The sequence below is a fragment of the Metopolophium dirhodum genome, chromosome 1 (assembly GCF_019925205.1).
Source record: "Metopolophium dirhodum isolate CAU chromosome 1, ASM1992520v1, whole genome shotgun sequence".
In the NCBI taxonomy this organism is placed as follows: domain Eukaryota; kingdom Metazoa; phylum Arthropoda; class Insecta; order Hemiptera; family Aphididae; genus Metopolophium; species Metopolophium dirhodum.
In genome coordinates, this window is record NC_083560.1 from 147,759,262 (window position 1) to 147,774,291 (window position 15,030).

Below are 15,030 nucleotides of genomic sequence, written 5' to 3' on the forward strand. Positions count from 1 at the left end.
TACTTTTACACGATGAAGCTAAAAAATAAAATATTAATATTATCAATACAATTTTAAAATATACTTCAATTTTAAAACGTAAAAATCACGAAAATGTGCAAATTATTTTGAGTTAGAAATTCATACAAATTTTCATTTAAATTTTTTTAGTTTTTTTTCTATAAATACCAATACATTTTTATTTGTTGGGCCAAAAAGCTTGAAAATGTAATATAGGGCTCCTGATATATTTTTACAATAGCAATTGAAAAATATTAAAAATACATAGGCACACATTTTTTTTATAAGCATTTAAAGTTCGAATTTTGACAAAATTCATCAAAATCTCGAAAACTATCAATCATTGCAATTAAAAAATTATAAAATGTTCAGTTTTTATAACTAAGGTTTGAAAATTTAAAACAATGATTCTAATAAATATTACATACTGTAACCAAAAAATCTAAAAAATATATTAACACAGTTATTTTTTTATACAGACATTTTCAATTCGAATTTGGACGTAATTATACATATTAAAATCAATATTAATGATTTTGGTTATTATGTTGTAATTTAAAAATATTATTCGTGCGATTGGAAATTTACCATATATACAAACATTTAATATTTCTAAATAAAATGTCATGTCGTTACTGAATTTTAGGCATTATCTAGTAGGTATCTACTAAATATTATCATCGATTTGCATTATTTCTTAAATATCGAAAACGGATATTCATAAGTATACCTATACATCTTTAAATAGAATACAGTTTTTAAACTAAATGGTAGATACCATACATTTTTATTTATATTATGTTTATAATTTTATTTTGTATAGGTACTTGGCTACTGGCGATTCATTAAAAACCATTTCATTCAGTTACCGCCTCGGTCATACTACAGTTTACAACATTGTAATGGAAACTTGTAGCATAATTTCCCAAAAATTAATGCCTGAGGTTATGGCAATGCCAACCACGGAAATCTGGAAAGAAATCGCTCACGAATTTTGGAATACATGGAATTTCCCTAACTGTATTGGCGCCATAGACGGAAAACACATCGCTATCCAAGCACCTCCAAAAAGTGGATCACAATTTTTCAATTATAAGAAAACGTTCTCGGTGGTGTTGCTAGCATTAGTTGATGCACAGTATAATTTCATAGCTGTTGATATTGGATCATATGGCAAGAACAGCGATGGGGGAATATTGGCACATTCAAAATTTGGAAAGGCATTGGATGAAGGAAAATTAAATATACCAGACGATACTGAACTGCCTGGGACCACTAATAAGGCACCGTACGTGATTGTGGGGGATGAAGCTTTTCCGTTGAAAAGAAATCTTTTAAGACCTTTCCCTGGTAAGTAGTTAGATGATGACGTAAAAAGAATATTTAACTATCGACTGTCTCGAGCCAGACGTTGCTCTGAAAATGTCTTTGGAATATTGGTTCAAAAGTTCAGAATTTATAATAGACGGATACAATCAAAACCCGAAAACGTTGATAAAATAGTTTTAGCAACATGTGTTTTGCATAATTTTATTAAAAAACACGAAAACACCGTCTCTACTTATAAACATTCAACTGAAATAAATAATATTTCTACCACCACTCAAGTTTCAACACTAGAAAATATGCCAGCTCAAGGTGGAAATGCAACGCAACAAGCTTTTGCAGTCAGAGAAATATACAAAACATTTTTTAGCTCTTCTGCTGGTTCAGTTTCATGGCAAAATTTGAAAATTTGAAAACATATAAAATTAATAAGTCATGTAATTACCTATCTATTATATTCATAAATATTAACTTTTTGTTATTATATTGTATATTAATTTACAGTATTTATACGTAGGTACTTAATATAAAAAAAAGTGTCTACATATTAATTATTTATTAGGTACTTATTTTTATTATTACCAACTATAATATATTTTGCAATTTTATTAGTTATTACTTATTAATAATAATTATATGCAATTTATTATCTTATTAGTTATTAACATACCTGGTTGTTTCATTTCTTCACCGATTTCTTTCCAAATTTTTTCCTTGGAGTTGGCATCAGAATATTCACTAGTTGACAGATCATATAAACTTATATGACCACGTACGATTTCTATTAATTTTTCGTTATTCATTGTAGGTATAACACAACTAAAAATCTAATAAAATTAATAATAATATGGAAATATATGTTGGTTATAAAAATTATACACCAAATGACCAAATTAACTATTGACAAAACATGTCATTACACATCAAACTTCAAAGGGACAATTGATAATGATCAGTAAATAACAACGTTATAGTATATAACAACGTTATAAATAATAATATAAAAATAAAACTTATTTTAAGAATATAGATAATATTAGATACTAGATAAGTAACTAGCAAACATAAGTAATATAAAATTCAAATAATATTAAATAATATTGTGTAACTACAATTCCTTAATTTTATATATATATTTTATTATTATTACGGACTGGGGTGGGTAAATTGAATCCGGTCGTGCGATTTATATTTTTTTCCCCGGACACCACCCGGCCGTCCCGGATCGGACCCGTTTCGTCCATGTGAAAATATGTGCATTTAAACAAATGTCAACGATCATTTTTATTTTTGACGGCCCGGTCGGCCCGGTCCCGTCCCGTGCCCGTAACGGACATGTGGAAATAGACCTTTAATGGGTTTTTTAAATCACGTAAGAAAGTTAACAGAAGATCAAAAACTGGATTTTCAATCACATGTAATTAATTTTTTCAAATCTCTCTCTAAAACAGAACAACAACCGCACAATTTCCAAAATCCTGTTCACACATCCAACTCAAACAATCCTGTACCAGATCTCTCTAATCATAGTATCCATAGTATAAATCCTTTACAATCCGAAGTTCCATATAGTTTTCAAACAAATTATCCCAATAGTCTCAACCCTACAGTATCCACTTCATTTACCACATATCACCCATCAGATATTTATCAGCAAACTTCTACTACACCAACATCCTCAACATTGTCAACAATACCACCTATATTTAATCCTTATTTACTTCCTGGCCCCCTTACAGATACACATCCTTATAAAAATAATAATTATAAATGATTATTATTTAAATAAATATTAATTATTTATAAATTGTATTATCTTTTATCATACCGGGTAGGTTAAGTTGAAAATTAATTTATTTTATTTTACATTTATTGCTGTACCAAGTAGGTACTTATAAAAAGTGTTGACTATTTTTATTTTTTATAACTGTTAATTGTTTTTGCATTATTATAATTTAAACTATTATGATTCTATGAATATTTAAATAAACTTGAATGTTTTAATCTAAAATATTTAAATATATTTTTTAATTATATGTACCTAATCAGTGTCGGTCACTCAGCCTTGCACACCAAAGACCCCTGGAGCCTTTATTTTTAAAGATCCCATACTTAAAAAAGTCGCTCTGCTGTACAGTAGGTTATTTTTGGAATACTTTTCTTAAATTACTTTACAAGACTGGCTTGTAACCTTGATATCGGGTGTAGTGCTGAACAAATATTGATTTTATATTTTAATGTACCTATTTAAGTTTAGAAAATATATGTAGTACCTATATGTATTAGGTATGTTATAGTTATATGTTATTTTTCCAGTTTGAATAAGAAAAAAAATATTTAAATATCACTTACCTCAGTGTTACTGTCAAACGCTCTTCCGCCGAAATTGCATTTCGAAAAGATGTATTTTTTTTGGTAATATATTCACGTATATATTCCAAAAGTTCATCAAACGATGTTATGGACATCCGATAATACTTAAAAAATTTATCTGGATGTTTTCTTAGATTTTCAAAAAATAATCAAAATCTTTGCGATTTTTCACGATTTACATTTAATGGATGAACCCAAAATTTACGTTGCACGGGCTCATCTAGCAGTCCAAGTGCTTCCGCAATACAAACAACCTTTATTTTTTTGTTCATTTTCATTATTAATAAGTTTAATAAAATAATAACTAAATAGCCTATGTTTACTCAAAATCCACGTGCAGACAAATGATCATTTGCAATACTACAACTGAATAACTACATCATTTTTATCAGATGTATAGGTCGAAATTTAGGTGGAAAGGGTAACCGTTTACGCGGCAAAACCGCAATAGTGTGGCGACAATGTCCCGTCCGGTTTATAATGAACGTTTTCACCGGTCCGGCCCTGATAACTAGAATCATATTCTATTGCGATGTGGTCTTCTGTATGATTTATGTGGATAAAATATTAAAACGTGAAGAAATAATTGATATAACTTTAATAAACGTAAATGATTAACGGCGATTTGATCGTTACAACTCATACCTGAAAACTATGTTTATTACTTATACACTTCACATTATATTAACCATAAATTACTTACTATAATATTACTCACTCGTTTAATTGTAAATTAACTGTCGCAAAAACAAATTGAATAAGAATTGAACTGTTTATTAAACTACTTGGTATTTAAGTTAATTATTATTGAATTTTGATTGACTATTAAAAACTGGGAAGGCTTACGTAAGCGGCAATGCGGCTGAAATAAGATCCGCGACCCACACAAGCAAGTACTGAAAGGATAACACCAGTGGCGTGTCTAGGAATTTAAAACGGTGGGTCAGAGACATTTTGTAGAGGCCATCCTTTTTTAGAGGTCACGCAACTTTTTTAAAAGTAAGTTATATTTATTTAAACAAAAATGTCCTCATACCTCTTTAACTCGAATCATGACTTAGTGCTTTAAATAAAAAATATGTTATACCTACTCATACATGTTTTTTTGTGAAAAACAATATAAATAAATGATACAAAAGGTTATCAATTTTAAAATGTAAATAATTCTACGTCTTCTATAATTCTAACTACCTTAAAATGGTAATTATTTAAAGACCTTCACAATAAATTATGAAATTTTTAAAACCATTAATAATATATTAAAGCATTAACTACTGGTAACACTTTTTTTTTAAAGAAATAACAGTTGAACAAATAAATCGGTACCTTTATTTTCTTCTATAGAATACGTTTTTTACAAATTTTAATTCAGAGCATCTAAAAAGTTTTTCTTCTTTTCTTCATTTTGGCAAATGTTTCAATAACATTGTTGTAATCCATATCTTCAGCAACATTTCTTTCTATGCTTAAAACCGCCAAGTTAGACAACCTATCCTCAGCAATTGTAGAACGGAGGTATGTTTTTATAAGCTTCAACCTACTAAATGACCTTTCTGCAGTTGCACTACTTATAGGCAGAGTATAATATATTTTATACAATGTTGATAAATTTGGATATGAAGAAATCATATCATTTTCAATCATGAATTTTAACATATTGTTGTCAAATACTTTTTTATTTTTTATTTCTGCAATTAATTGGTTATACATAGAACAAAACGACTTGTACTCCAAAATAAGATTTTCTTGTTCAACATCTACTTGATAAAATGTAGAAAGTTCTATAAGGGGTTCAACTAAAATTTCATTACTGGGTCTACTTTCAAAAGATTTTTTTGGATCAAGGATTTCAAATTTTCTTACAATACTAGAAAAATCTTCAAAGCGATATTTTAAAACATTGGTAAATGCATCTAAAATGACAAAATAAGTATTGATCCTAAATCGCTCATCAACTGAACTTATTGACTGAACTTCTGTACTTTCACCAAAATTGGTTTTTATTTTTTTACATCTAGGTTCATCAAACTGCTTTCTACCGTCAAATCCATTGCAAAACACTATTGCCTTTTCTTTAACTTCCATGAATACTTCAATTGTTCTCATAGAGTCAATATCAATAAAACAAGCTTGAATCATGCTATGAGCTGTTAATAGATTAATTGAAGAGTTCTGTAAATAATTTGATGATATGTATACTTTGTCTAAAATTGTTCTCCACATAATTAAAAAAAAACTGAATTTAAAATTTATTATATGTAAAAGTAAACCCTGAGCTTCAGAAACAGTTTTTTGTTTTGTATTAGGAATTTCTCCTTTGCTAATTTTCTTTAATGTTTTAACAATTGCAGGTAAACTAAAATAAACTGCATCTACAGCACGTTTATGACTAGCCCACCTTGTCTCTGAAAGTTTTTTCAATGTCAAAACAATACCTTCTACTTGTTTTTTTTGTTCTTCTTCCAAAATATGCAATCTAGGCAAACTGCTAGTTAAAAAAGTATACAATGATTCTAAAGTACCAAATAAGGAAACTGCATCGATGGAAGATTTGATAGAATCAATTAAAACTAAATTTAGATTGTGAGCACAGCAATGAATGTACAAAGAAAGGGGTGATAATTCTTTGACTTTTGATTGTAGACCAGAATAACGGCCAGACATTGTACTAGCACTATCATACGACTGACCTCTACACATAGAAAAATCTAAATCAAATTTTTTTAAACATTTTTTAAGAACATCAAAAAAGTTATCTGCAGAAGCCCCTGGTAACTCCTCAAAACACAAAAAATGTTCTCTAATTATTCCACCTTGATCCACTAATCGTATACTTAAGGAAAATTGATCATCTCGACTGATATCAATAGTTGAATCAATTATGATAGAAAAATATTTTGCTATCTTTACTTCTTTCAATATTAACTGTAACGTTTCTTGAGCCATAGCTTCAATTATATCATTTTGAATTAAATTACTTAGGTAAGTTTGGTTTCTTTTTGACTCTAATAGATGTTTACATAATACTGCATCATAATTTGCTATAAGCTTAACAAGTTCTAAAAACAGTCCATTATTTGATTTTCCATCATTCAATTTTTCTTTATGTCCTCTAAATGGGAGACCATTTTTTGCAAGAAATAGGGATACATCAATTAGACGTTTTAAAACATTACGATTATGTTCTTTTTCAGACTTTTCTGCTCGCATTAAGTTATGTATAATTGTATTATCATTTTGTAATCGTGCTTTTAAAACTAAATATTCTTTTACAGTATTTGTATGATCACTAGATGTCTCATGTTTGATAATTTTTTCTAGTCCTTTACGAAAATTATTCACTCCTTCGGCAGGGTCAGACCAATTAGAATTATGTTTTGATAATGTGCGAAATAAAAAACAATAAAAGCAGTACATTTTGTTACTTTTAGGAGAAAATACTAGCCAATTTCTTTTGAAATGGAAGCCGGATCTTTATTTAATATCATACCAGTCTGGATTAAAACAGTTACCTTTTTCATTTTTTGGAAATTTGAATTTTTTTTCAATTCCTGGCTGACAAGGACCTACTTCAATAAGAGCTCTAATTAATGCCTTCGACAACGTAATATTTTTGAATAAATATGGATCTGAAGGGAAATCTTGGCATTTATCAATCAAAAATGAAAAGACTATGTCCAGTGATTTTTTATTGGTATCTGGTTGTACTGAAGTACCTGATAAAGAAATTTTTTTTATAGTTATTTTAATAAAACAATTTAATTTACCTTCAAAATCATTATTTCCATTTTCATCAACATTTGTTGATATAACAGCTGTACTATTATTCGGGTTAATAAGCAATGGACCATTATTAAGAACATAATCTTTTTCTCCAGATGAACTATCTTCAACATTTGTGATTGCTGGCTGTGGCAGAACTAAAAGAAAATTATTTAAGTAAATAAAAATTTAAATACACATTAAAATATTACAATTTTAATGCAGAATATTAAAATTACACTTTTATTATTTTAATAAAACAATTTAGTTTACTTTCAAAATCATTATTTCCATTTTCATCAACATTTGTTGATATAACAGCTGTACTATTATTCGGGTTAATAAGCAATGGACCATTATTAAGAACATAATCTTTTTCTCCAGATGAACTATCTTCAACATTTGTGATTGTTGGCTGTGGCAGAACTAAAAGAAAATTATTTAAGTAAATAAAAATTTAAATACACATTAAAATATTACAATTTTAATGCAGAATATTAAAATTACACTTTTATTATTTTAACAAAACAATTTAGTTTACTTTCAAAATCATTATTTCCATTTTCATCAACATCTGTATATATAAAAAGACCTGTCCTGGGTGATTCATCATCGCCTAGCCGGAACTGCTGAAGCTATGGATATGAAATTTTCAGTAAATGTACTTATTACTATGTATAGGCGCACTAAGAAAGGATTTTTCGAAATTCGCATTTTAAAGGGTAAAAAGAGCATAAAATAGTTAATTTTTAACGGTGGGTGAGGGGTTCGCGGTGCGGCAGCCGTCGACGTGCGGTGGCTAGACGTGGCCGCCCAAATTTCCCCTTCCATGTCACCGCCAACCGCCGCGCCGCCGACGAGCAGACGATAGAGCAATAGACCGACGAGCAGATATATAGATATGTCTCGGATATTCAAAACTTTATCGATAACACATTATAATATTATTAATTTCGATTTTAAATTAACATGGTGGCATGACGTGTCATTTATGATTCTATTATAACGCTTGCCGCAATAATCGACGACGCACACAGGCTTTCCCAACAGGAGTAGAAGTGGGGGTAGGCATGCTGTACTCTATGGCATGCTGTCCTACGCTCGCACCACTGAGTACTGACCAACATACGCGTACCGTTTATATTTCATTTGTATAACGACACTCACGGCTTGCGAACTGTTTTACTTATTATTGTAGTATTCGGCACATGCTGTGAAGTTGTGATACGTCTTTAGCGTTTTTTTATTTTCAGGTGTTTTACTTATTATTTTTGAATAATAACGCGTCTTCGTATACGCACACTTACCTACATACTTCATGAACGGTTTTTTCTACATATTGAAAATTGAAATGTATTAAAATAACATGAAGTCGTGAGATCTTGGATATCTTTCTGTTGTAAATTATTTTTGATATCATTGCCGTATTCGGCACACGCTGTAAAGTCGTGAAATATCCTATACGTTTACGTATAGTTACACAAGGTGTTTTACTTATTATTTTTGAATAATAAGCGTCTTTGTATACGTACACATACAAAGTTTATGTACGGTTTTTTATACGTTTTAAAGTGTATTTAAATAAAATGAAGTCGTAAAATATCCTACGCATACACAAGGACAAGGTGTTTTACTTATTATTACGAATATTAATGCGTCATCGTATACGCACCCCAGTTTATGTACGGTTCTTTCTAAACATTGAAGTACTTACAAATTAATAAAAAAATAATTAATATGGTAATTCGCATTTTAAAGGGTAAAAAGAGCATTAAATAGTTAATTTAACTAGATAGATAGATAAAAATGAATGGTTGTGTGCAGTAGCGGCTCGTGAGTAAATATTCTGGGGAGACTTATTATTATACTACAAAAGTTGGATCTTTTGCCATATCACCCAGTAGATTTTTTTCAATCGCCAAGGATGATAAACTTGAAAGCCGCTCATTGGTCATCGTGTTTCTAAGAAAAGTCTTAATACGTTTCAATGTACTCATAGACCGTTCACAAGAAGCCGTCGTAGATGGAATAGTTAACACTAACTGACAAAGTTTAGTCACCTGAGGATAAATATCCTTGTGCAAATCACCTGTGAATTTCAAAGGAAAAATTAAATATAATATGAAAAATAATAATATTTAGTTTGGATGAATTATTATCACCTACTTTGTATTATAAAATCTATATAATCTATACAATAGTGTAGCCATGGCCCTTGCTAAGAAAGACATAAACCCAAGGATAGCTAGGTGGGCGTTATTCTTACAAGAATATGACTACCAAATCGAACATAGGTCTGGAACGCAAATGCAACATGTTGATGCTTTGAGTAGAAACCCTATATTAATTTTTGAAGGCTGTACTTTTAATCAGACACTTTCTATTAAACAAAGTAGTGATCATAAGATTAAAGAAATTATTAAATTACTAGAAAACTCTGAACATAAACAATTTGAACTTCGTAATGGACTTCTTTATAGAAAATGTAAAGGTCGTTTATTATTTTATCTACCATCCGAAATGTGTAAAATAAAATGCCACGATGATATGGGGCACATTGGCATAAATCGTACTATTGAATTTATTAAGCGAGTTTATTGGTTTCCAAATATGTCAAACTTTATATTGATAATTGTCTAAAGTGTATAGTGTTTTCATCTAAAACTGGAAAGTCTGAAGGTTTGCTGAAATTAGTAGATAAGAATAATGTACCATTCCACACAATACATATAGACCATTATGGTCCTCTAAACTCTACAAAAGGAAATTACCGTCACATATTTATAATTGTCGATGCTTTCAGTAAATTTCTTACATTGTACCTAGTCAGATCAGTTAAATCTATTGAAACATGCACAAAGCTACTTGAATATTTTTCTTATTATAGCAAACCAATTAGAATAATCTCTGATCGAGGAACAAGCTTTACATCTGAATATTTTGAAAACTTTTGTAAAACACATTGCATTCAACATGTGCTAATAGCTGTATGGTCTCCTCAGGCTAATGGCCAAATTGAGAGATACAATAGAACTATTAAGGATATGATACCCAAATTGATGCATGAAAAAGGTAAAAACTGGAATGAGTCTCTGCAACAGATCCAACTTGCAATAACTAATACACACAATAGGTCAATAAAGAACACCCCAAGTATGTTGTTATTTGGAATTAACCAGCATGGAGAAACTAATGACTATTTGCGCAAAGTATTGGAGACTGAGAATTTTGTAGATGAAGGTAGTGATAGAAATTTTGATGAAATGAGACAAATTGCATATGAAAATAATAAATATGCTCAAATAATAAATAAATAGTATGTAGACAACAAGCGTTGTGTCGCAAAGAAATATATTAATGGAGATTATGTAATGGTTAAGAATATTGACACAACACCAGGAGTAAATAAAAACATATACCAAAGTTTGGTCCCTATGAAATCAAAGTAGTTTTGCCAAATGATAGATATGTAGTAAAATACATTGAAGGATTTCAAGTAACCCAATTACCATTTAATTCAGTTTTTGAAAGCAAATATATTAAACCTTGGATCAAAAAAAAAATAATGTAATTAATTGATTATAATAACAGAACTAAATGTATTTTTTTTTTTGCACTCACTAAATATTTTAATATTTTGTATAAGAAATATTTACAATTCGTTTTATGTTGATATTAATTATTTTTATATTTATAGGTAATGATTATTTTACTGTGCACTATGTATGATTTTACTATACTATAATTTATTATTATCATTTGTCAAATTTGTATATTATCATTTTTTTTTCTCTCTCTTTATACAGGGGTCCACTTAATGCCAGTTGTAGTAATAATAATCATTAGTGTAATACTCAATGTAATATTGTGTGGCTGCCGCCACACGGTACCGTGCTTATTATTATTATTATTATTATTTTCGTAGTTAGTTAGTTCTACGCAGTATGCACTACGCACAGACGCGACGCGACAACATTGGGTCCGCCGCTCTGTTGCGTTCGGTATTCTATTGTTTTAGTTGGTGTATTTTAAATTTTAAACAACTATCTATTTAATACCTTCTGAAAAAGGTACATTGATCAAATCGAACATTTCATGAACAGAAGACTCGTCATTGCCAATTTCACAATTTATTTTAAATTCGTTAATAAACGTTATTATACTGGCTATAGGAGGATTCTCATCAGAAACTATTATACTTATATTTTTAATTATTATATATTTGTATATAAAAATATCTAATAAAAGCAACAATTATTCATTTTTAATTATTACCTATTCTGCAAAATATATTTAAAATGTGCAAGTGCAGGTACAAATAGACAAATATTTAAACAACCATATATTATATACCTTCAGAAATAAATGCAGTATTAGTCAAATCAGACGTTTTAGCAACAGGAGAATCAATATCATTGTCAATTTCATTATTAACTTCAAATGCATTAATAGTTGGTAATTTAATGTTGGCAGGAGGAGTTTTCTCATCAGCAACAATCACACATTCACTGTTTGTTATAGTTTTACTAATTTATAGAAAAATAAATGTATTCAACATATATTTTAGCAAGTTCTTAACTTAAATGGCTTATGATATACCTATAATATATTTTAAATATAATGAATAACAAACAATATAAATCTGTATCCAGAATTTAGTTTATTTAATAGAAAATAGTTTTTTAAAAATACCTTAGTATAGTAATATAGTATACCTTTGGAAACACTTTCTACGGTTTTTGAATTTATGGTATTTTTTATTCGATGTTGCAAAAATGTTTCAATCACAGATTTTTCTATAATGTAAAATTATAATCATAATTTTATTATTGTATGTATTAATAAACGTTTTATACATATTTTAAGTACATGGACCTATCTAATGGGTAAATGGTTTAAAGCAATTAGGCAGTATTTATTATAATTACTATTCACTAGGAACATAAGTAGTTGCTTATACAATTTTAATCACAGTTTTATTTTTATTCTATTAATATTTTCACTGTTAAATTTATATATTATACCTACACTTTTTTTAATTTATTTACTTAATATAATATTCAACTATATTTATATAATATATACAATAGCAATTACATGGATTATAAGTTGATACCTACTCTCTATAAGGCGAAAGCTTGTGTTGAGAGTAAGGAGTTTAAGTAGCTAAAAAAAATTATTATTTAATTTTACATATAGCTGATATACCTATACTAAATATAATATAATAATATTATATATTTTTAATTATAAAAATATTTATTATACTATTAAGTGTAATATTTTTTTTTTTTTTAACATAGGTATGCGTTTCTTACTTATAATAAAGACATAGATATAATTATAACATAAAAATAAATAAGGTTATGTTTTTAAAAATTGTATTCAAGTTTAAGATAGAGAATATGAAGTGGGATAAAATTAAAAGTCATAATATAAAGTGAATTAGTGGATTTAAAAAATAAATTGTGATTTTATATTCCCTAAAGGCTAAAAGGAGTTGTAATAATTATTATTATTAATATGAAAAGCAAAAACATACTTCCTTTTTTTAGCACTTTGGCAAGATACTTCTTTCTGTCTTTCCATTTAACTATATAGGATTGACCAATCTTAAAATTCTTGTCTAATACTTTAGATTGGCACATGTATAGTACGTTATCTTCAACGAACTGTACAGCACTCCATTCTATTAAACAATAGGTAGGTACGTTTTGTATAATTGTACATGAAAAGTATTATATTTGTTATTGCTTTTTTTTATGTAAAATAAAATTTCAACTTAATTTAGGTACTTTATCAAAGTACCTAAATTATGTGAACTGACATGATACTGTAAAATTTATTAAATTATAAAATTCAGTTTATAAATTAAAAACTACTTTTGAAATTAATCATTTGTTTCTATATACAAAAGTAAATGAGGATTAATTTTAGTTTTTTCTATGCCCTTGATTTTTTTAATTTTCTGTTCTAAATCATTATGTCTTTCCCATTTGCCATATGCTCGTCTAACATAGGTCATATAGTGAAATGATACATAGTGAATAACTGTAACCAATGCGTATCTAAAAAATAATAATTGTTCATAAACAATTAAAAAAATTGTTTACACTTTTATTTAATCACTCAATAATACAATATTGATATAATTTATTTTTTTAAATAATTTACTATTATTGTATATATCTATATTCTATGCATGTTTTTTATGCTTACTTTTTTTGGTTTAGATCCAGTTTTACAGAAATTTCACTTAAAAGACATAAATATGTTGTGGAATTCAATGATAGTGTATCAGCTTCAATGAAAATGTGATTTCCCAGATTTAAACTTGTGCTTAATATCCCGTTGCATTTATTTTGAAAAAGCTCTTTCGCCGGAGCAGTTTGAAACTGCTGTACTAAGGTACATACGCATAACTATTTCTAAATTTGGAAACATACACTCTAATTCTTTGGTCTTGATGTACTTATACATAGAGAGAACAGATTTTACATTTTTATCCGTGGAAATTAATTTTGAAAAAAGAATACACTCATCTAAAAGTAAGCTTGAGTTTTCAACATCATCAATAAAATATTTTGCCAAAGTTTCACATGTGTTCCTTATAACAATAGAACTCGGTGTTTTATACAATGTGGGTATACACCCATAAATATCTGATATTTTTTCATAAGCTTGTCTTCTTGAACTAAGTTGACATTTAAGAGTATCAATGATCACATAATATACATTTCTAATAAAATCTATTTTCCCTGTGATTTCTGTGAGAGGTTGAGATCTTGATTCATCAGCCATAGCCTAAAAAAAAAATAGTTTTTAATGTTGTTAATGTTTATGACTTTTTTAAAATTATTTTATGTGTTTTTTAAAATTAATAAGATAAACATACCTTTCTCTTTTTTTTTCTCTTGGAATCTTTGGCATGCTCCGAACAACCAGTAATTTCTACAGCCTTATTTTCAAAAACATCAAAATCATCTCTGATCTGTACCAAGTAATTTTCAAGGCCATTATATAGTTCTAATACTGTATGAAGATCAATGTCAGTTGATTGTAATTTTTTATTTGTAGCATTAAAACTAAAATCATATTAAACTTTATATTAATTTATTTATCTATTAAGCTGACCCTAATAAAATAAAATAAATAAACGCATAATTTATTATTTAAAAATAATTAATTTATAGAGTAAAAAATACCTGTTTAATATTTAATTCCATATGCATATCATTAAACCAGTTTCTAAAGTTTTTAATCTTGCAAGCAACCCATTAGCTTCTACTTTATATACAGCTATTTCTTCCTGATTATCAACTATACTATGCAAAGCTTCAATTATAAATGCATAAGAATTAAATAAAGCATGGCAAGCATCAAAACGAGCACTCCAGCGAGTTACTGATAAATTTTTTACACTAAGATTTTTTTTCAAATATGTTTTTAAAGTGTCCCAACGTGCAGTAGAACTAGAAAAAAAAATTGTATAGTTCCTGGAGAAGCATAAAAAATAAAGTAGCAGAATTACAACTTTCTGCTGCACACGTTCCGACCAAGTTAAGAGAA

The 15,030-nt window shown here is 28.2% G+C and overlaps 1 protein-coding gene across 1 annotated transcript; it reads right to left on the bottom strand.

Annotated features, from left to right (window-relative positions):
• Positions 1-5,076: 5,076 nt before the first annotated feature.
• LOC132933286 (zinc finger MYM-type protein 1-like) lies at positions 5,077-6,909 on the bottom strand. Its single transcript, XM_060999596.1, has one exon. The coding sequence runs from the start codon at positions 6,907-6,909 to the stop codon at positions 5,077-5,079; it is 1,833 nt and encodes a 610-aa protein (XP_060855579.1).
• Between the last annotated feature and the right edge of the window lie 8,121 nt (positions 6,910-15,030).